Below are 23,358 nucleotides of genomic sequence, written 5' to 3' on the forward strand. Positions count from 1 at the left end.
TTGCAACAGAAGTGCAGTAAGAAACAGCACGATTTCATTTTGTATTGCACCTAGCGATTCTACGACGGTTACTAACACAGAAGGACACGCCAAACAGGATGAAAAGGCACAAACTACGAACTGGTTTATTTTTATTTAAACCTTTTAACTAGGCCAGTTCCTAGTTTACCAAGCGATACATCAAAAAATGTGATATCGATGTTATAAGCATTGTTTTTGTGTTGTTTTTTATCACACTGCTGCTCTAATATGTCACATACTACGAACTGGTTTATTTTCATTGAAACCTTTAACTAGGCCAGTTCCTGGTTTACGAAACAATACATCAAACAACGTGAAATCGATGTTATAAGCATTGTTCTTGTGTCTGTTGCCTTTTAGCACACTGTTGCTCTAATATGTCGAACCAATTCGCTCTTCAAATCGGTTTTAACTTTTTTTTTTTGTATGCGTCATGTAAATGAGGCTTGATTTTACATTGCAGGAATACCAATTTTGACACCAAAAGCAAGCTAACCCTGAACACCTGACAGTATAAATCTTTCAACCACTGCATGCACAATCACACCAAATAATACCTCAAAATCCGAGTTATCAGTGAAAGCAATGACACTAGCAAAATGTTGCTTACATCTAAAGGGACACTAATTAAAAATAATATGAGCCTTATTAATTAATTACACTTCTACACTTTTCCAAAATAAGTGAAAACTACTAATGAACTATGCCTCAAATCATTCCAGGCTTGTGAAGAAAGGCATAGTCATTTCGTGTTTCCGGTCAGCGTTGTTGAATTCATGTCACCACACTGTAAAGATTGCATTTTTTGAGCAAGTTGAGAGGTTGAGAAAGGCTGGGTACCCGCTCGCTGTGATGCTGGCGTCGTGAGCTAGACTAATGAAAAAACTTAAACAGGATAAAGGACAATGCAAAAAGAATCAAAGGCAGAAGGATGTAGCTACCAAGATTTCAGTGATTCTGTATGTGCACGGCCTTTCACACAGACTTAAAAAGGTGGCTGGTAGTTACGCAGTAAAAGTGGTATTTTCGGCAAAAAACAAGACGGGTAGTTTGTGCGCTAAGGTTAAAGATAAGTTCGAAAGAAAGGATGAGGTAAAGAAAGAGTGTAGTGTTAACCATCCGCGCAAGAACCAATTTGTTGATTTCGCGAAGAATGTTGCTTATCAGATCCCTATGACGTGCAGCCATGTGTACGTAGGGCAGACTGCAATATGCATTAACACGAGGTTAAGGGAACACTTGTCCAGTCTGAAAGGTCGCCCTAGTACGCATTTGGCAATGCATCGCCAAGAACATGATTGCTCACCTTGTCTTAGTAGCACCGACTTTTTGTATATGCATAGAAATCAAACCGCGAGGGAAATTGTGGAAGCACACTGAATTGAAAAACAAAAAGAAAAATGCATCAGCCATCCTTCTTCTGATAAAAAAAATTCACTTCTATCATCACATCTTTAACGCATTTTATCGTAAATGGTTCTTTCATGCACCTTGCTGTTTTTATGTTGACCGGGTGGCTTTGGTCCACGTCTTTTTATCAAAAGTGTTATATGTACTATAGACATGCTCTCTTGACTTGACAGCGCAGATCTGTGTGTATTATATGCGCTATAGGCGTGCTTTGTTGACTAGATCACGCAGATCTGTGGGTATTTAAGCAGGTGGTTCTTCAAAAATAAAACCAGTTGTTAGAAAGCGCTCGTCCTTGTGTTTCTTCTATTCTTTGTCCCTGTTTGTTTGCGCACAAAAAGCTTTAAGATGAAGTGAAAACCCTTGCCACTCCATTCGTACATTCATGAAGGTGCCTTCAGTGTTCTCTTTACGTACAAGGAGTTCACGGCACATCCAACCCACTGCAGCGTGTACAGCCAAGGTGCTCATTTAAGGCCTGCTATATATACCACATTGAAGTCGAAAATCAAGAAGAGGGCTGACAGATGGAGTAGCATACGGTGATATAAAAGTTATGAACAGGGGTAAGGTGCCTCAGAAAGGCTGGCCAATGTTTAGATAGGATGTCTAGGCCGCCTTTGACGAAGATATGTCCTCCTATGGAAACATTGGTCAGCCTTTCTGGGGCGCCTTGTGCCTGTTTATAACTGCTATACCACAGTATAACAGGTGTTTCATGTGACTTGAACCAAGGATGTAAATAAAGTGGTTAGCCGCCGCTGAATGAAACCAACGGCACATGGTTTGTCGTCATGTTGTGCTCCTCAGACCATTTTTTATATTCTGCTCAATTAGTTAATTAACTAAGATCAATTATGCAAAATATTTAATATTCACTTAAGGGCCAAGTGCACTTCGTTGCGTTGTAGAGGGCGTTCACAAGTGACCGATCCAATTTTTTATGGCAACGTACATGCTGCGTGGCGATTTTTTTTTGGCATTTCAAGAAAGCCTGCAATATACGAAATAAAACCACGTGACTGCACTCGTGTGCCATCGCATTGCAGCGCTCTAAACCATGCGTCGAGCCTATCGCTTATCAGGGGCAACAGCACTTCCTTTCCGTGTGCCACCACCAAAGATGCTGATGCACTATGAAGCCGTTGTCAAGAGACGTGGCCGCTAACTTTGCCATGGTCCACGCCCATGGTTCTTTCGCATAAACCACACTTGCAAGCACTGCAATACCGTAGCACATGAGCGCAGTCACATTGTTTTATTTCATATTTTGCAGGCTTTCTTTAAACACTGAAAAATATCGCCGTGCAGCATCTACGTTGCCACAAAAAATTGGACCGGTCGTTTCTGGCAATGCTACACATCGCAACGAAACGCACTTTGCCCTAAAGTGAATATTAAAGGCTTTGCATAATTTATCATAGTTAACTAATTAAGCAGAATACAAAGAAACTCTAAGGAGCACAAGATGACAGCAAACCTTATGTCATTGATTTCATACAGCTGCCACTCACCACTTTTTAAACATCTTGGTTCAAGTTACATGAAACACCCTGTACACAACATCGACCTTCTTGTATTGGCTTCATGTTCCCAAGACGTCATTCTCAGGTGGGATGTTTAGTCATGCCATCATGCTAATATCAACTGCGCTCATGCACAGCAGGAGCTCTTTGCATTGTGTGATACACCTACCAATATGTTGTCATCGTCCGACAATGACCTTCCTCCTCGCAGTGGTGCCATGGCTCCTGTTTATTGTGCCGTTCTATCCAATGCTACCATTCTGTTCCTGCCCTCTGATGTCTTTAGTCGCCACCACCATACGTTGCTGCTGTTTGCCATCCTCATGATTCCTTGGGATGCTACCGGCATACTTGTTTGCAACCTCAACGCATTCCTTCTGACATAGTGCTTGGCCACGTTTAGCTAGTAGTCACTGATGCCATCGTGCCACTTGATTCTTTTGAGACCTATATCAAGTCTCAGACAAACGCACTCATTGCTAATTTTACATCCGACCTCTTGCCCTCTGATTCTTTCCAGCATTCCATCACCAACGACTTCACTCCAGCTCAATGAGTGCCGCTTTTAGCCCTTCTGTACGAGTTTTGCTCTAATGCCATCGTTTATACAATTGGCATTGGAACTTGCACCCCTTTGTGACAGCTCCCCAGTGCTGCTTGCTTCTCTTCTTCATTACAATAGAAAAGAGGTTGTGAGAGTAGGTTTGGCAAGCTGAAAAGAGGCAGAAGCAGAAGTTTGGTGGCAATGCCACCTTGACATCATGGCACTGTGGATTTGAACAGCGTCCGCTCGAGCCTAGATAACTTTTTTTTCCTAATAAAGATAGACTACATTGTATTCTAAAGAAGCAAAAGGCTGGACTTGTCAAGTTTCCAATAGCTTTACTGTGGCACCGACAGCACAAATGCGGTAAAATACTTTGGAATCCACAATGCCGCACTGACGGAATAGCGCTAAGGTTTAGATGCAAAATTTCAAGAACAGAAGATTGGCTTTCATTTGCTCGCATACTAATCAACCTCTTACTGCGGAATTAATGAAAACAGAGTTCTGAAAGAATCTTTTACCAGTTTGAACTGATTTAGTGTTTCTCTTTAATGTCCTTTTAAAGGGACACTAAAGGTTACCAGAAACTCAAGTTAAAGTGGTAGATCAATGTTCTAGAACGTCTAAGGCTTCAATATAATCGCGAACAGAGCTTTAATAACCGAGAAATTGAGGTAAATGCATGACACGATTTGAGACCTTCCAGCGACATTCCGGTACTAGCCCAATGACGAAAGGACTCCTCATAATTTGTGTTACTAATACTCAACTACTCGTATTAAAAATATCATTTCATTCGATTATAAGACGGAAAAAAATGCTACTTGTCTACTTCTATTCGATTCAAAGAAAAAATAAAATTTTGACGTTACCCTTGAGTAGTATGGGTGATCGAACGGTTTCGTTTTCGCTCGACTCTGCGCGCTCGACTCTGCGCCGCGCACGCTTTGAAGTTTCAGTAGTTTCGTGATCGCGTCGTACTGTGAGGGTTCTGCTGGCTCGCGAAACTTTCATTTGGAACAAGCAGCGAGAATGCCACGTCCATGTGATGTCGTGGGAAGCCCTCGTTGCTTTCTCGCTCCGGAGAGCCGGTGTCGAGGCCGCCGTCGTAGTACGCAACGACGCCGGCAGTGCGAGCCCTCAGCAGCAGGTCGCGCTCGCCGGTGCTCAAATCGCTGAAGTTGAGCCCACCATCGCGAGCCAATCTGTCGGTGTCAGGGTCCATTGCGACGTGCGTCGAAGTTTGCGTCATAGAATGAAGTACCAGCTTATGGGTGTCTTGCGCTGGAGTTTGAGGTATAGTAGCGGCGCCTGGTGGCGGTGCGGGAAACGACATCTGGGTCGTGCCAGCTTGGGTCGTATTGAGCCCTGGCTGTGGCGAAGCACGTTTCTAGGCCGAGTTTTGCGTCGATTCGCACTTTTTTATGCCCTGTTGCGAGTGCAAAAAGGCTCGTCACTTCTCACAGACCACGCCGACCCCGCTGCGAGCTCGCCGCAGCCTATAGTTTAACGAAAACGAACTCTTCGTGTGCCGTGGGACGTAATGTGGGACGTAATCCGTTTCTCCTTCCGCTAGCCACCATACTCCCGCCTTCGCTCTGCTGTCGGCTCTGTCTTGGCTCTGTTTCTGGCCGCGCGTTTGCGTTTTGCGCAGAAAAGCCGTAGCGCCGTCTGCGGACGCCGTTCTACTCACCGATGGTGCAACGTCACTATGAGACCATGATGTCAGTACTCCTCGATCGGAGGGCGGGTGATTTGAACTGCGCTAGAGGTACGCGGACACTTCAGAACGCATTTTCTCTTAAAATAAGTCTCTCCTTGGCACGAAACAAGCGTTTCGAGGTTTCTGTGATGGTATTTCAACAGTCCACGTTGACTTAATAGTAACCTTTAGTGTCCCTTTAAACAAAATCAATCAATTAGCCAGCCCCATTCCTTATCATATTGTTGTAAATAGAACATGCTACCAACGTGCAAGAAGAGTCACCCACTCACACATTGTTTATTGAGGCCTATCCACGAGCAGGCACCCTCTTGCAAGAAAGAGCTCAGCAGTGGTTGAAACTGGAGATTGCCTCCTGTCAAGGTCAGCCGCATGACAGACACAACACACCGCACCAAAGTCAGAGTGGCCAACAGATCACCACAAATTCTGCAACAGGTTGGACAAAAAAAAAAAAAACAAGAATGTGCACCACTCACAGTGAGGCATACAGTTGAAACTTGTTATATCCGACATTTGTTATAAGCATGCATAACATCGAACATAGATAAAATATAGATATAACAATTATCAAACATATTAAGTAAATGCAGAATTTTCTCAGCGTTATCAGCATGAAACAAATATTTACTTGTAATGCATGTCGGATATAATGAAGGCATTTTCATGTAAGACAAGACTGTTATAATGAAGTTCGCCTGTATTTCTTACACGTCGATATCAGCATTAAATATTTGCTATTTAAAATCTTGTTACAACAAAATTTCACTGGCCACAAAAATATCTTCATTATATCTAATATTTGTTTAAACATACACACAGATATTATCAATAAATATATCTCGATTCAGTCTATGCAGAATAATGCAAGCAAGGTGTCTCTAACGAGCCAGCAAAAGGTCTGCGGATTTTCGTGGCCCGTCGGCATCTTGCCACGCCGATACGAGGCTTGAAGCAACAACAAATTCTACATGCAGTGTTCTGCTTTACCACGAATATATAACCATGCCATCGGTATTATTATATGGGATCGGTACCTGTCTTGCTGCCTGCGGTCCAACCAGCCAAGCCACCGGAAAAAACATGCATGCGCCAGTATGTGTCATTTAAGCTGGCTATTGCTGTGTTTCGCTGCTGGCATACTTTACAGATAAGGAGTGAACTGCATCTTAGATCTGTACTATGCTGGCACACATCTGTCAGCCTTGTCTGTGCATTTGATCTCATGCTCGATTGTCGATTAGGTCTGCGAGTGCGAACATCTTGACGGCGAGCTTCCCATGACAGCTTGTCACCAGCCCCTCTGCCAGCTGCACTGCTTAGGCCTCTAGGCCTAACCAGTGCCATTTCGTCAGCAGCCAAACCGGCGGCTTCATGCCAGTCGACACGATGGCAACAATGTTCATGGCAACCACGTTTGCGGCCATCACGTTTGCAGTTCATGCCCAAAATGCCATGCTGCATCCAAAATTTCGGTTATTATTCCAGTGCATGGCATATAGGTGGCAATGCTGCAGGGAAGTCCAAATAATCACACGTCCAAAAAATCGGTTGACGACTTTGACATTTTTGTTAACAGAGTACATATATTGAGCAGACTGGTACAAGTTACAAAATAAAAGTAACGAATTACAATCACTTCACTCATAAATGTAACTGATTATAGTTACCAATAACTGCTCCACAAAAGTAATTGAGGAATTACTAAAAAGTAATTGACTACTTCCACGTTACTTCCCTCCTCACTTTTAATAACATTGCACAGATGCCCTAAACAGAAAGACCTATTGTAGCACATTCAGAGCCTCCTCTACAACATCGATACATTGCTTATCTTTACTAACAATCACTTTCAAAAATTTCATCGGTCATCTTCCCTCGTTTTTCTTTTGTGAAGACATCAGCAGCGACAGTGAAAACTCACTCAGTAGAAGCGCCTGGGATTAAGGTGGTGTTCGAATGTAGGACATCTCTCGTACGAGATTGCCATTACTCAGAATCTGGGTCCTCTGTGAAGCGCAGTGCTTTATTGTTCCCGGAACTTGAAGAAGACACTCCTGCTTGGGCCAATGATATCCTTTAAACATTGTTTGTAAGTGATATCCTCGCATTAATTTCCTAAGTGGCCCTCGCTATCAAGGCATGCCAGAGTCGGCCGAAATCTGGTGGAGCATTAGCATGAAGAAATATTGAACTCTCAGTTTTGCCCGCCTAAACTGGCTGCTGCGTGGCATGACCTGTGGCTTTCAACTGTAGTTCCAGATAAATTCTGGCTCCCAAAATAGTGTTACCAGTTACAGCTTGTCTTGCCAATAAAGTAACAAATTACGTCATTGGCTACTGAAAAAGTAATTGCATTATAGTGTGTGTTACCTAGCAAAAAGTGTAATTGTTACACAGTTAAACCTCGATTTAATGAATGTCAATGTAACTAAACTCTCGACACGATGCAGTATTTAACTTTTTCTAGCTTGCTGTCCATAGAACACCATGTATTTAGAACCTCAATATAACAAAGTGTACCTACACATGATTTCCATATAACAATATTTCCCTGCCGCCGTGAAAGAATGCAAAGACAATAAATGGAAACTTGCGTGGATGCAAATGGTTAAATGGCTGCTTGTGAATGCAGTTATCAAGTCACACACAGCATGCCTAAGAACGACCCCTGAAGTGGAGCGGCATCATATTCCGTATAAAGTCCAAGTGCAATAAGATCCTGTTGCACCCCGTGCACTGTATGCTTTGGGTGCGAGTGAAAGCACGTGAGGGTGAGCTGAGAGGGATGGTGGCCTGATGAGCGCCACCTTATCACGCAAGCAAGGGGAAAGGCAGGGGAAGGGAGCGAGCTCGTGGCAATGCAGTCAAGCACACACGAAGGGGGGCAGAGTGGGGAGGCAGTTTGGCACGTCTACTTCTCTAGCACAGCTGAGAGCATATGCATACTGCAAGCCCTGTTTTAGAGCTAATCTGCCGCAAAGAATGAGCGTGCCAAGATGGTGTGGCATCATGTATGCCGTCGTCTTGTGCATTTCGTACTGGAGCTTGCATAATCTCGAGTTTCAGAGACCAACTGAGAGGCAGACGAAGCATTCGCTCCCCGCTGCAAGCGCTTTTCATGATACAGTCTTCCCACTGCAGGGGACACTATCAGCAGTGAGGGTAGAGCGGGTGCGAACGCATGGCTAGCTTTGTTTCGTACCACCGATGTGAAGATATCGTCGACAAGGCACAACACCTTATTTTTCGCAAATTTACATTTGCTGCCCCTTCCACGTAAGAAAAATCCATCCGCGACTGCACTTATTTGCATAAAAGATCAAATTTCAATACAGCGAAATTTCAATATAACAATACAAATTGCCAATTTTGCCAACTTCGTTATATTGAGGTTTAACTGTATATTGTATGATAAATGTTTCATTTTTATAAAATTGTGCCTCAGGTAATAAGCATGAACTGTGTATTTATGCAGTGTATCTGTTGTGGGGGTCTCTCACACCCGTACCCTTGGGACAAAGGAACGACAACACAGTAGTGCAAACAATCACAAGGGCATTTATTGCACCTTTCATAGATCAATGCCTGCTAGCCGAGTTGCTATCCGCAAAACATGCCGATGGGCGCGCGACAAATCTAGAAGTCCGACTCACCGCGACCAGAAGCGAGCGAATATGTTCGCCCCATGCTGGATCCCAACGCCTGGTCCTTCGCGTGTATGGTCACGCGAATCGTGGCGCGTTCGAAGGCGGCCACGCGAGGCGGTCTCGCAGAAGCATCGGTCGCCGCGCGCCGACCCGCCGAGGAAGAGGGTCGCTCCACGCGCAGCACGGCACGTCCGTGCTGCTTGCTGTCTCGAACCCAAGAGAGCAAGCGCCTTCCCTTCGGCGCCCAGGTAACCTCGCCTGTCGGCGGCGTTAGCAGCGCAACACTCACGCCATCTCTCGCACTGCGCTTCAACCACATCGGTCAGCGCAGGCGTCACGCAGGCCACGCGGCGAAGCGGGAGTACAGGAGACGCGCTATGCGGGAAAAACATCAGGGGACGCGCGAGAGTCTCGCATCCCCACACTGTATGCCTGAGTTTCAATGCCAAGGATTGGGGGGGGGGGGGGCAACAACCTTTGTTAGCAGCTTCTTGTTCTTGTCCTCACATTCATTCTCATGTTGTATTGAATGCCAAATGAAGCGATTTCATTATTTGTTAATTTGTAATGTCACTGAGGGCACTACAGAAAGGAGTGGAAAAATTTACAAAATATTTGTGATTGAAGTTTAACTCTTTCATAACCGGGCCCCAAGAAATCGATCAATTTGATCGACAGTTTTTGGACGCGCTGTTAAACAGTGCCATTGGAATTCTGCCACGAACAGCACCATGCACCATATGATATATGATGACTGCATTTGAATTATTTGTCAGATTTGCCAACTTTAGCACTTTGGGGAGCGTGAAAAAATAAAACATTGACAAGAGGTATCATCGATCTAGCTTCCAGTGCTCCTAGCGCATACCCAGCAAAACTACACAAGATTTGCATTTTGGTCGGCTTGGCAACATAACTTTTAAATAACGGCAGCAGTAAAGATGCCGAAGCTTCTGTTGGATTGTTTAATTTTCTGATCCGACATCTATGCTGCTTTAACAATGTCTCAAACATTGGTACATGCTCAGGAGTGCTTGTTGTTTTGGTAATTGTGCTCAACTAATATAGAATGCAACTTTATTTTTTCCCACAGTGGTTCACTTTCATTCATCGGCATTTTGGCAGCATATCTACAACTTATTAAGAGCAATTCTACTCGTCGTGTAGAGCTTCCTCTCACACAAGAACACCACAATCAATTTCAGACTGAATTACTAACGTGCTGCACAAGATGCACAAAGAAAGAAAAAGAGATCAGGACAGAGCACAGATTATCAACTTCATGAAACGACAGAAGACCTTTATATAGGCAACCTAATCACATGCGAAGTGATTGCAGGAGCTGAAAATATGTCATAGCCACCATGTGTCATTTTGTGCTTGCATGTGCATCTCGAAGGTGTGCTGCTCCTCTTTATCGCACGTGCGAAGGAATTGCGGGCACAATTCAAAGTGTAAGCAACGAACACAGCACCGTGACCACCAGGCCCCATTTTTCTCAGAAACCAAGGTGCCTCGAAAATATTGAGGAGACAGTCCCGCAAGCGGCCGGCTGCATGTGTGCAGCCTCGCCACCACCTCCGGTTCAACCCCCCTTCGCTGCCTGCAGGCATCTCCCTCCGCCTCGAGCCCTGCGTCTTACGACCCCGGCAGTGTACAGTAACCTGTGTCGTAGAGAGAGTAAAGTTGCGTTTCAAAGAGAAAGGTTGTGTGTCTGTTTGCTCCCCCAAGTTCGCAAGGCGCCCTTCTTGCGTGGGAGCCGCTTGGGGCAAGTGTACGCGTGTGCCTTACTTTGTGTCGCATGTTTCTGGTCCACAGTGGCACATTCGCAGGCCGCTGTCGACCAGAGCTAGTTTCCTAACCAAGTGCGCGGTTAGCTAGCTGAGTCCGCGGTAGAGAATATTATTTTTTTTACACAATGGCACTTTTGCAGTGCCATTGGGTAACAAAGCATGCACTGTGAAATGTCAGATGCTGCATCGAACTGTTTTAAAGCAGACGACACAGCGGCAGCCCATCATTTCCCAATAGTGGATGCCAAAATGGGGGCCATAGGCAGTAGTTTTTAATTGAGATTTTGAATTAAAAAGTCCATGAGAGCTCAGTTTTCTTGTGTGTGAGAGACAGAGACAACTAGAAGACAGGAAAGGCAGGGAGGTTAACCGGACGCACGTCTGGTTTGCTACCCTGCACTGGGGGAAGGGGTAGGGGGATGAAGAGAGAGAGAGAGCACAGTTTCACGCAAAGTTGAAGGTTCACACCCAGTCTACACACAGTTGCTAAGATCTGTCGACTTGAGGAATTTCAACAGTGCTTTTGTGGCTTTCTGTGCCATCGACACATACAGCCATGGTCCAAGGACTTTCAATACCGAAAAAGGTCTAGAGTCCAGCTGGTTCAATGCTGTCTGGAGAGCTTCATGCTCAACGTTGTATTGGGCACAGATACATAAGATGTGTTCAAAGGTTTCTGTGATTCCACAAGAGTCGCACATGGGCGTGTCCCCACTTTCACGCGGAACGAGTAGGCCTTCGTAATTGCCCCCCTCCCCCCAAGCCAGAGGCGGCATAATACTGTCGCCTCAGAGCGGGAAACTTTTGGTGGCACTTGTAGTTTTAAGGATGGATCCAGCCTATGAAGATGGCACTTCAGGAGGTTGGAGGAAGACCAGCATTGGTGTGTCATAGCTTTAGCCACAATATGAAGCTTTCTTGCTGCATCGGTTCTGGATAAGGGGATTGGAACTGCTTGGGCTTCCAGATGGGCAGACCGGGCGGCTTAGTCGGCGAGGTCACTACAACCAATGACGGTGTGTCCAGGTAGCCACTGGAATATAATTTCATGCCCTTTAGCGATAACTTGATGGTGATTTTCTCTTATTTCATGTCAGCTGCTCACGAGTCCTACGATATAGGACAAAATGCCGACTTTCAAGTGCTGCCTTAGAGTCGCAAAAAATGACCCATTTCTGAAGTGCCTCTTGTCGGAGATATTTGACAGCAGCACGCAGCACAACAAGCACTGCAGTCGTTGATGTTGTCATGTGGGACAGTTTGAATTTGACTGTGGTTTTCGTAGCCGGAATGACAACGGCACCTGAAGAGCTGGTTTTCTTGTGTGTAGTATGTATAACTATATTGGGCCTTCTGCTCTCAGTCACAATCATAAACTGAGAATAGTTGGACGACTATGTCAGGGCACCATTAAGTATAGTCAAACCTCGTTATAATAACAAAGTCACAATTGACAGTAAGACACCTTCATTATATATGTGATATACACTATGAGCATGTATTTGCTACATGTTGATTTTGGTGAGAAACATTCTAGAGTCTACTTTGTGGTGGCACCACTAGCGGCCACTTGCACCACTTTCCAAAGAAGGCGACGATCGGCTCGGCGTGCGATCAGAGAGAACACCAGGCAGCAGCCAACATACCTTTGGTACGTTGCGGCTGCTCAGCCTCTTCTCAAAAAATGTGGCCATGGTTGCAACGGTGACCTCCAAAACTTCACTGTATATGATAATTCAAAATATCCATGTTCGTTATATCGAGGTTCAACTGTACTAACGATGCAACTCGGCAAACAGATCAAATGTCACTCACTTCATAGACACTATTGGGTAAACTGTCCTGGCCGGATTCATACAGCTCGAACCTCCATCTTCCAGACTGTAGGCATTCAGGAGTGGCTCATGCGGTGCACACAGAATGTGAGCACGCTTGTAGCAGGATGGGCCCGGGTGTAGCGTAGCTGTAAATGGAACTTCCCTTCAGCAGGCCATACTTCACTCTACAATTTAATCAAACAAGCCACTGTCAAGATTTTCAATTTCACAGGATCAACTTTGACAATTTGTTTCTGAATCAATTATGTACACAACATAGCCACCAGAAAAATATAAAATGCCGTGATGAACCAAGAAAAATAATGTCATAATTTACAATGTGCTGAAAAAATCTGAGTAATTCCCTACTTCTTATGGTAACCCATTTCATTCATTAATAGTACAAGCATAAAATTGAATATTGAAATGCATAATTGTGGCATTATTATGTTTTTGTTTTTTTGCAATCTCTACCATCTGAACCATAATCCAGTGCACCATTCGGCCATTGTATACATACAGTAACTATACTGGGCTGCTGAAAAGTTCATTGCCAAACCTATCTTGAAAATTATGTGTATAGTTTTATTGATTTCGTTAAAAATAACATTCCTTCGCATGATGGTGCATAGATTTTCACATATCAAAAGTTTTTTATGCAGTTGTCCGAGCCCTGTCAGAGGCAAATGCAGAATAATTTCGCCTTTTGACCTTAAAGGCTGTCATAATGTTTCTGTTCTTCCAGAAGAAAATTTCAAAGATTTAAAAAAATATAAGGAAGACACTGGGTGGCAAGTGCCCGTCCTACTTCACTGTTAAGGAGTGGTGTTCACAACTTCAACAAGGCCTATCTTGAACCGAAGCTGCAGCATGGTACGGGTAGCATTCAACCGCTACGGTTCCTGAAATTGTTTAACATGTCCCCTACCATTCTACTCAAACACCGGAATCTAAGCTAAATTTATTGCTAAGACACTAAACATACATACATAAAGAATGAGCCCCATTCATAAACCATCAGCCGTTGATAACACAGAAGCTCTTGACAAAGAGGGTGCCCAAATGTTTGAATGCCAATGAAACACGTCACCAGGAGGAAGCATCAAAGCACATTTTCGAGCATTTTGAGCAATCTCGTGGCGACTTCCTTGACCCCTTGTTTGGCTACTGTGGAGGAAATGTGGCTGCATAACTGTGATGGGTAATAAAAGAAAAACCGAGTCATGAGAACAATATTCTCAAGAAACAGGTGAGGCTTGTTTCTGCATTAGCTTCATGAATCTTACCACGAGCATAGACATACAACAAGGGCACTCGATAATGCGACATTTCACAGCACAGCTAAAAATATAAAGCAACACACCAGGGAGCACAATCAGTTGATGTGTCAGATGTGCATGTTGACAGCACATTGGCACATTCGGTGCAGTCGTCGTATCAGCTTGGCGAAGTGTAGTTCGACACTGGAACAACTGTTGCTTCAGTGTTAGTTGAAGATGGAGGATCTGGGGCTTGAGGTCATGCAAAGCCTTATGCTCCGACACATGGCCTTCACCAGGCAGAGCAACACTTGGACACACACCCAACCGTGTCGCTGATGATCCTGGCGGTTTCCCCCGGTGCTCCACACAAGGCCAAGTTAAATGGTCGGCTTCGACTGGTTTCTCACCAGCCACTTGGGTCTACACCCAACCATGTTGCTGGCCCCAGCAACCTCCCATGCCTCCCACTGAGGAGGACGGTGAGACGATGTGAGGCACTGCAGTTCAACTCATAACCAGACACTCGGGACTACCCTCGACCATGTGGCTGGCGAAAAAATATCCCTGGTCCCCACTATGTCGTTCAGGCGCCTCAGTAGCAACTGCCTGGCTCCTTGTGTTCTCAAACGTGCTCTTGTGACAAAGGAACGACATTAGTGGAAACAAACCAAGGGATGTTTATTGTGCCTTTGTTACATCAATGTCAGCTAGAAAAATCACAACTAACGAAACGAGGAAGTCTGACTGACCGCACATGATATCGAGCAAATATGTTTGCCCCATGCTGGGCAGCAAGCCTAAGCCATTTACGGGTAAAGTCTGACAAATAGAGGTGCATACAAGCTATGAGAAGGTGTCCGCAGGACAGTCAGCTCCATCAAGCACACATGTGGTCTGTCTGCGCAGGCCAAGCACCCGCAACCAAAGAGAAGGAGGTTACTTCCTTTTGCACCCAAGTATCCCTGCCATTAGGTGAAATTAGCAGCAGAACACTCGCGCCATCTCTCTCTGAACCTTGAACTGCACAGCAGTCCCTGTAGTGGCATCACTCGGGTTACCTGCTGCTAAAGGAAGTCAGGGCCCAGAACGCAGCTGGGAAAGTTATGGGTACAATTTCGTGCGATAAAGAAAAGTGCTTACTGATCAACTATCTCTAGAAGGCTCGTACAGTGAGTGCAAAGTACTAATTCAACTTATTGTTTCAATTAAAGGATGCTTTAAAAAGCAAACAAAGTGGGACGTTGCAGAAAGGTCTTCTTTTGCAGGACTATGCCACTGCACACAGAGCTGCAAAAGCAACGGCTCTTTTGAGCAAACTAGTGTTTAAATGCATTGATCCCCCACCCTACTCATGCGATCTTGCTCTACGTGACTATTTTTCTTTCCTTACCTTATAAAGAGCTTCAAAGAAAAAAAAATTGAGCAAGTTTGCGGTCATAGCTGCAGCAGAGCAGTATCTCAATCAGCAATCTTTACTATTTTTGTGTTAGTACTTTTCTTGGTTTTAAGAGCTACTGAAGCATTGTGTGAATTAAGCTGAGCTTCAGGGAGATAATGTGAAATAAAGTGGAAGTATCAATATTTTCTGTTTGCTCCTTTGTCAGGCCAAAAACTTTTCAGCACCCCAGTACAACAGTGAATGCAAATGACAACCTTCAACAAGTGTACGAAGAGTTCACCACAAGCAGTACTGACTCATTGCAGACTTTAGGAAAGTTGAAGGAAATCACAAATACACTTGGACCAGCACAATCAAAGCAAATGCCACCTTACCAGGACCATGAAGGTTGAACAATGCCAGATCAGATATTGCATCTCCAGATGCCTTTATCGACAGAACTTGCCAGCCTCCCCAAGCATTCCAAACAATTATATATCCAGTATTATGGCCACTCACAATTACGTCTCCTGCAGAATACAAAAAAAAGAAAAAAAGGAAAGAAAAACAGTTTTAGCTTTCTGTCCTTGGTCCGTCGTCTAGAAGCCAAAAATATATTGCACAGCATATGTACATTTCTGGCTTTTTGCGCCAGTAAAAAGGGAAACAATTCGCTAACACATTTACCTCATCCAATTACCATATTTACTCAACTTCCACATTTATTACCATAATCAGTCAATTAGTACCATATTTACTTGAATGTAGGCTGATACTTTTAAAAAATGTACGAAAGCCGCTGGTCACCTTAGATAATAAAGAATGCGGCTTGGTCACAACCAGAAGCCACTGCTGATTGGAGAAAGGTTGATGCCAACAGACCGAAGAAGACGTTTCTGATTTTATCAAGAGACAACGGATAGTGGGAATGACCATAATGAAGGGATTCACACAGGCAAAAGAAGAAGGTTGCAAATGTTCAGGGCGTCGTTCCAAATAAGTTTAGATGACTGTACACTTCGATATGCCTTCAGCATGCCTACTTCCCTTAGTCAGGTCCTGATGGCCTTGGTGGCATAGGATCTAATTCCAACCAAGCTGAGAATACAAGCATTCCGAAAGTGAATCTCAGCAATGCTGAATGTTCTTTTCACAGTCCAAATGCTTTTTTTCATTCAATGTATATTCAAGAAAGACTTTTTCTTTGTCTTCTGACCTGCTAAATTTCACGAGTCAGCCTAAAACAAAAGTTGGCCTAGATTCGAATAAATACGGCACTGTTTACCATATTTACTCGCTTAATGATCACACTTCTTTGTCAGAAAAATTGACGCAAATTCAGGGGTGCGATCATCATGCGGGTTAAATTTTCCACGAAAAGAAAAAATTTTTTTTTTCAGCTCGCATTTGCTGCGGGATGACAACAGGTTAACAAACAGGCATGGAGGAAGGAAAAATGCAAACAGGTGGCTGCCGCTGTAACATTGCAAGGCACCAAAACCGCACGTGCTTTGAAACACCTGCACCTACCGCACGCGCATTGAAACAGTTTCTTCCATATCAGCAATAAATAATAATATTAATATCGGCAAGTTTGCGACAATAACAAAAACAGAGATGGGCCCGCTTAGCTACCAGTGATATGTGAAGCGGCAGAGCATCCACCTTGCGTGCAAAAGGACCATGGTTCAAATCCCCGTGCCAAGCAATTTTCCACTGAATTAAAAAAAAAATCTGCGCGTTGAAAAAATTGCCTAAACAGGCCTGGAGTGCGGCCAGATTCCGGTGACCAGAACCCGTAACGCACTCATTCACCAGAGCAGGATTGGCCACCCTGGTGCAGTACTTGGCCACAACCTTCTGTATGAATACAACTATCAAACACCGGCCCTCAGTCCCCAGCAGCTGCAAAGGAACTGACCACAGCGGCAGTCAGACCTGTGACGCAGCAGAGGGTGCTAAGAATCTCTGGATCAGGACAGGCCGCCATTGGAATCTGAACCTGGCAACGCTTAACGCTACAACATTATCCAGTGAGGCGAGTCTAGCAATGCTATTGGAGGAAGTAGAGGGCCTTAGATAGGATATAATAGGGCTCAGTGAGGTTAGGAGGACAAATGAAGCATATAAAGCACTAAGCACTTGTTCTCTTTTGCCAAGTTATTCTTTCTCTTTGACCTTGATTTTGCTCCCCCCTTATGTAATGCATTCGGGCCTTTAAGGGAAAAATAAATGAAATGAAAAAGAGGGCATGTACTGTACTACAGGGGCTTAGCGGAGAGACGAGAACTAGGAGCTGGACTCCTGATTAATAAGGATATAGCTGGTAACATACAGGAACTCTATAGCATTAACGAGAGGGTGGCAGGTCTTGTGAAACTTAATAAGAGGTACAATTTGAAGGTCGTATAGGCCTGCACGTCTACATCCAGTCATGATGACCAGGAAGTCTAAAGCTTCTATGAAGACGTGGAATCGGCAATGGCAAAAGTCAAAACAAAATACACTATACTGAATGCCCGGGTAGGCAAGATGCAGGCAGGAGACAAGTCAGTGGGGGAATATGGCATAGGTTCTAGGAATAGCAGGGGAGAGCTATTAGTAGAGTTTGCAGAACGGAATAATATGCGGATAATGAATACCATAATTATTTGAATCTAGGCTGATAGTTTTTTTCAAATAATCATATTCCAAACTCTAGGGTCGGCTTAGATTCGAGGATTTAAAAAAATATGCCAGTTTTTCATTGAACCTGTTAAATATGGTGCATAGCTAGCGCCATCTAGAAAAGTCAGTATCGCAGCCGCTACTAGCCATGACAGTAGACAACCGTACACAAGCGAGGTCGCCATTTTGACCTGTGTCATGTTATGACCTGTGTTATCGCGATGGCACCAAGCAGGAGATGCCACTGCAGTGCTGCTTTCAAGCGAAAAGTTGCGATAGCCGCAGAGGCATCGTCGAACCTTCAAGCCGGGTGGGACTTCAGCATCAACGAGAAAAACGTCCGTCGTTGGAGAGGACAACGACAGTAGCTTTTTGCGTGCGCCGCAACAAGAATGGCATTTAGCGGACCAAAGAAAGACCGTCACCACGAAGTGGAGACAGTTTTGGCCGACTTTGTTCGGACGCAGAGAGCAGCTGCCCTTCCAGTGACAACAGAAGTGTTCCAAGCGAAAGCTAGGGAACTTTCGAGGGAGCGAGGCCTAACGCCAAAGGATTTCAAAGCCAGCCGGGGCTGGCTTCAGAAATTCATGAAGCGCTTCGGCTTCAGCCTCCAACATCGCACTTCAGTCACTCAGAAGATGCCAAGCGATTTCAAAGAAAAGCTGATAGCTTTTCAGCGCTACGTGCTGCGAAATAGAGAAGCGGCAGGCTACAACCTTGGGCAAATCGGCATCGCCAACCAGACGGCTGTGTATTGTGATATGCCAGTGCCGTACAGCGTGAATGAAAAGGGTGCCAAAGAAGTGAAGGTGCACTCTGCGGGCTACGAGAAGCAGCGCGCAACTGTGATGCTGTGCTGCACAGCTGATGGACATAAACTCCTTCCTTATATGATATTTAAAAGGAAGACAGTGCCTGGTCGAGAAACTTTCCCAAGAAATGTCATTGTGCAGGCAAATGAGAATGGGTGGATGACAGGTGCGATGGTGGAAGTGTGGTGGAAGAGCCGGATTGTGTGGCGACAGCGTCCAGGAGCCCTTTTGACAAAGAACTCTCTCCTTGTCGTCGACTCTTACCATGGGCGCTTGACCGACAATGTGAAGGCTGCGCTTGCCCCAGCGAACACGGACATCGCTGTCATAACGGGCGGCATGACGGGCCAGTTGCAGCCACTTGATGTCTGCATCAACAAACCTTTCAAGGATTGTCTACGGAAATATTACACAGACTGGTTGACTGACAAAGACCACATGCTAACGGCAACGGGCTGCATCAAACGTGAATTGCTATCGCAGCTAGCGGGCTGGGAAGCTGCAGCGGGGCACGACATCCCAGGTTACTTTGATCGTGTGCGCCTTTAAAAAGTGCAGCATATCTAATGCGCTTGACGGTACCGAAGATAGTGCATTATTTGAAGGTGACACTGACAAGGAACGCAGCAATGAGGACGTTGAATGAGCTCTGCACGTTCAGATTCAATAAATGCTGTTTGCATTTTGTGAACGCTGTCCTCGCTTTTTATGTTCTGCCTACATTCAAGGTAATATGTATTTTGTTGTTGTTGGCTTCAGACCTTAAGGGGTTGGCTTAGAATCGGGGTCGGCCTAGATTCGAGTATATACGGTACCTTCTTCCGCAAGCGGGTTAACCAAAAGTGTACGTGGAGGAGCCCGAATGGCGAGACTAGATATGAAATAGACCTCATACTCTGCGCTAACCCTGGCATCATACAAGATGTGGACGTGCTCGGCAAGGTGCGCTGCAGTGGCTATAGAATGGCAAGATCTCGAATTGGCCTAGAGTCTGAGGAGGGAACAGAAGAAAGTGGTACATAAGAAGCCGATCAGTGAGTTAATGCTAAGAGAAAAATAGAGGAATTCCGGATCAAGCTACAGAACAGGTATTTGGCTTTAACTCAGGAAGAGGACCTTAGCATTGAAGCAATGAACGACAATCTTATGGGCATCATTAAGGAGTGTGCAATAAAAGTCTGTGGTAACTTCGTTAGACAGGATACCAGTAAGCTATTGCAGGAGACGAAAGATCTGATTAAGAAACGCCAATGTATGAAAGCCTACAGCTAGAATAGAATTGGTAGAACTTTCCAAGTTAATCAACAAGCGCAAGATAGCTGACATAAGGAAGTATAATATGCATAGAATTGAGCATGCTCTCAGGAATGGAGGAAGCCTAAAAGCGGTGAAGAAGAAACTAGGAATAGGCAAGAATCAGATGTATGCGTTAAGAGACAAAGCCGGCAATATCATTACCAATATGGATAAGATAGTTCAAGTGGCTGAGTAGTTCTATAGAGATTTATGCAGTACCAGTGGCACCCACGACAATAATGAAAGAGGGATTAGTCTAGAGGAATTTGACATCCCACAAGTAACACCGGAAGAAGTAAAGAAAGCCTTGGGAACTATGCAAAGGGGGAAGGCAGCTGGGGAGAATCAGGTAACAGCACATTTCTTGAAGGATGGTGGGCAGATTGTTCTAGAAAAACTGGCCACCCTGTATACGCAATGCCTCATGACCTCGAGCATACCGGAATTTTGGAAGAACGGCAACATAATCTTAATACATAAGAAAGGGGACACCAAAGACTTGAGAAATTATAGACTGATCAGCTTACTGTCTGTTGCCTACAAAGTATTTACTAAGGTAATCGCAAATAGAATCAGGAACACCTTAGACTTCTGTCAAGCAAAGGACCAGGCAGGATTCCGTAAAGGCTACTCAACAATAGATCATATTCACACTATCAATCAGGTGATAGAGAAATGTGCGGAATATAACCAACCCTTATATACAGCTTTCATTGATTACGAGAAAGCGTTTTGATTCAGTCGAACCCTCAGCAGTCATGGAGGCACTGCGGAATCAGGGTGTAGACGAGCCGTATGTAAAAATACTGAGAGATATCTATAGCGGCTCCATAGCCACCGTAGTCCTCCATAAAGAAAGCAACAAAATCCCAATAAAGAAAGGCGTCAGGCAGGGAAATACAATATCTCCAATGCTATTCACAGCGTGTTTACAGGAGGTATTCAGAGACCTGGATTGGGAAGAATTGGGGATAAAAGTTAATGGAGAATACCTTAGTAACTTGCGATTCGCTGATGATATTGCCTTGCTTAGTAACTCAGGGGACCAATTGCAATGCATGCTCACTGACCTGGAGAGACAAAGCAGAAGGGTGTGTCCAAAAATTAATCTGCAGAAAAATAAAGTAATGTTTAACAGTCTCGGAAGATAACAGCAGTTTACGATATGTAGCAAGGCACTAGAAGTGGTAAGGGAATACATCTACTTAGGGCTGGTAGTGACCGTGGATTCGGATCATGAGACTGCAATAACTAGAAGAATAAGAATTGGCTGGGGTGTGTTTGACAGATATTCTCAGATCATGAACAGCAGGTTGCCATTATCCCTCAAGAGGAAAGTGTATAACAGCTGTGTCTTACCAGTACTCACGTACGGTGAAGAAACCTGGAGGCTTACGAAAAGGGTTCTACTTAAATTGTGGGCGACACAACAAGCTATGGAAAGAAGAATGATAATGGCATAAGTTCGCAGTTTTGGCAGAGTGTTATTCTTCATTGTCATCCCTAGTGCATAAAAATATATCAATGGTTTCATCATCTCATTGTTGCCACCAGTTCTCATCTCTTCAAGGATGAGACGAAGCTACCTGAACAAAGTGTTAGTTTTTCATTGAAGTGTGCAAAATAACACTTGGAAATAAGAATATTCAATTTTAAAAAATACATTTTTGGTGGGCACCTTTTCAGCAATAGGTGGGTAATGCCAGGTAGAACTCTAGAAGCAAGCTTCACCCAAGGCTTCATATGAAACTAGTAAAGACAGTTCTCGCCAGGTGTGAAACACAAGCATGCTTTGCATTTTCTCCACATTACCAATGTTCTACCACTGCAGCCGGGAATCTTTCATTGGTCTGCCTCCTACGACCACATTATCAAAAAAACAAGTCACGCACCAAAATTATTTTTCCTCGTCCTCTTTTCCTGCTTTAATCCAAGAAATGGTGCTTGCTGTTGTCTGTCATTCATTGTTGGCTGAAGACATTTAGCCAAGAGCTCCATACTCAAAGCCAAAACTCAGCAAGAAAAATCTTTTTCTGGTGTGTTGCTGTAGGCGACACTCTTCCCCAAAGGTTTAACATGAATGCCACTTCACTTGACAGCACTGCGTCATCAACGACAAAGTGTGCTTGTGAAGTATATTTATATGAAGAATGTGCTGCCATTCAGGATGAAAAATCAATACAACAAATAACAATGCATTTAGCTCTATCCATGTGTATAGGTAATAAAAACAATTTTATTTTTCTGCTGAAGGTGAAAAATGGTTATTTTGATTATATGCAAGGAGATGCTGTTATGTGCATGTACTTATGCCATTTGATCAATCTATTGCATAAAATTCTGAGTGCAATATTTTATTCAAAAAAATATATTTAGTGCAACCAAGAAACAGTCCATTTTTCCCTTGATAGGGAAAGAGTTTAAGAGGAATTGAATTTGTTGCGCTTTGACAAGAACCTCTGACACACAATGTGCATAAGTCCATGAAATGCCCAGCACCCAGAGGGTCAAGGTGGTAGGCCACATTCAAAAGTCAAATTTTTTTCTTTTTTACATTTAATGTATGTCCAAACATTCAGCAACTGGTTGCAAAAAAAATCATCTTCCAGCAATCATTTTGGGAGCTGCAGAGAGTTTTCCAACCCATACGGGAGTTATTACAACACCAAAATCAGTACTATTTGTTTTGTATAAGTACTACTATTCAAAATACATCTAGAGCACAGCCCTTAGGTGCCCGTTCCTGCGGCGAGCGTCGGAATTGTGCAATGGCGTAACTGAGTGAACGAGTACAGCGAAAGATCAGAGTGAAGAGGCATGAGGAAGAAAGCGGAGAGGAGGGTATGGCAAAAGCTTGAGAAGAAAAGCGCAGAGCAGCGACAATGGCTACGAGATGGTGCCAGAGTAGCACACATCATCTGGGAGCTCTGTCGGCAGCGGCTGCTGTGAATCACGCCCACACATCACCCATGCGCTGGCTCTTGCAATCTACAGATTAGCGGAGCAGTCGCGCCGCATTTTGCTCCGTTTGCAACATGCCACACGAGACAGATTGTCCACACCAGCCAATATATCACGAAATGAAAACACATATACAGCTGCGCTCAAGTTTTGCATTAGGGAGTATCATAACCATCAGTGAATTTTTTTTTATTTTATGTTATCACCGAGCAGCTACAAAACAAAAGAAGACTCTGGTGCATCTCATGGAGGCTTCAGCTATGAAGCTGGTGAATTTTAGGCCTCTGTGTAGTTTTTCACATCTTTCACATAGTTTAAAGATTTGTTTGCATTTTCTTTTTTAAACAATATTTCGCTCCACCTCACGTTATGCAAAAGTCGATATTTTTTTTAATGAAAATTTCAATCTGAAATTTTTTACACTCATTCCTCGCATAGAAGATGAATACAAACTAGAACAGAAGAAATTGATGCAATATTTTCACATTTACAGCT

At 44.1% G+C, this 23,358-nt stretch overlaps 1 protein-coding gene across 2 annotated transcripts in view; it reads right to left on the reverse strand.

Moving 5' to 3' along the window:
* The window catches only part of LOC142564844 (uncharacterized), a 53,076-nt gene that overhangs the window by 24,631 nt on the left and 5,087 nt on the right, over window positions 1–23,358 (reverse strand). For both annotated transcript variants that reach the window (XM_075676022.1, XM_075676023.1), the window contains exons 4-6: window positions 15,523–15,657; window positions 12,486–12,633; window positions 5,500–5,656 (exon numbers count right to left, since the gene is read on the reverse strand). In XM_075676022.1, coding sequence (XP_075532137.1) covers window positions 5,500–5,656; window positions 12,486–12,633; window positions 15,523–15,657 — 440 coding nt within the window. The remainder of the gene's footprint in view (window positions 1–5,499; window positions 5,657–12,485; window positions 12,634–15,522; window positions 15,658–23,358) is intronic.

Source organism: Dermacentor variabilis, chromosome 11 (genome assembly GCF_050947875.1).
Source record: "Dermacentor variabilis isolate Ectoservices chromosome 11, ASM5094787v1, whole genome shotgun sequence".
NCBI lineage: Eukaryota > Metazoa > Arthropoda > Arachnida > Ixodida > Ixodidae > Dermacentor > Dermacentor variabilis.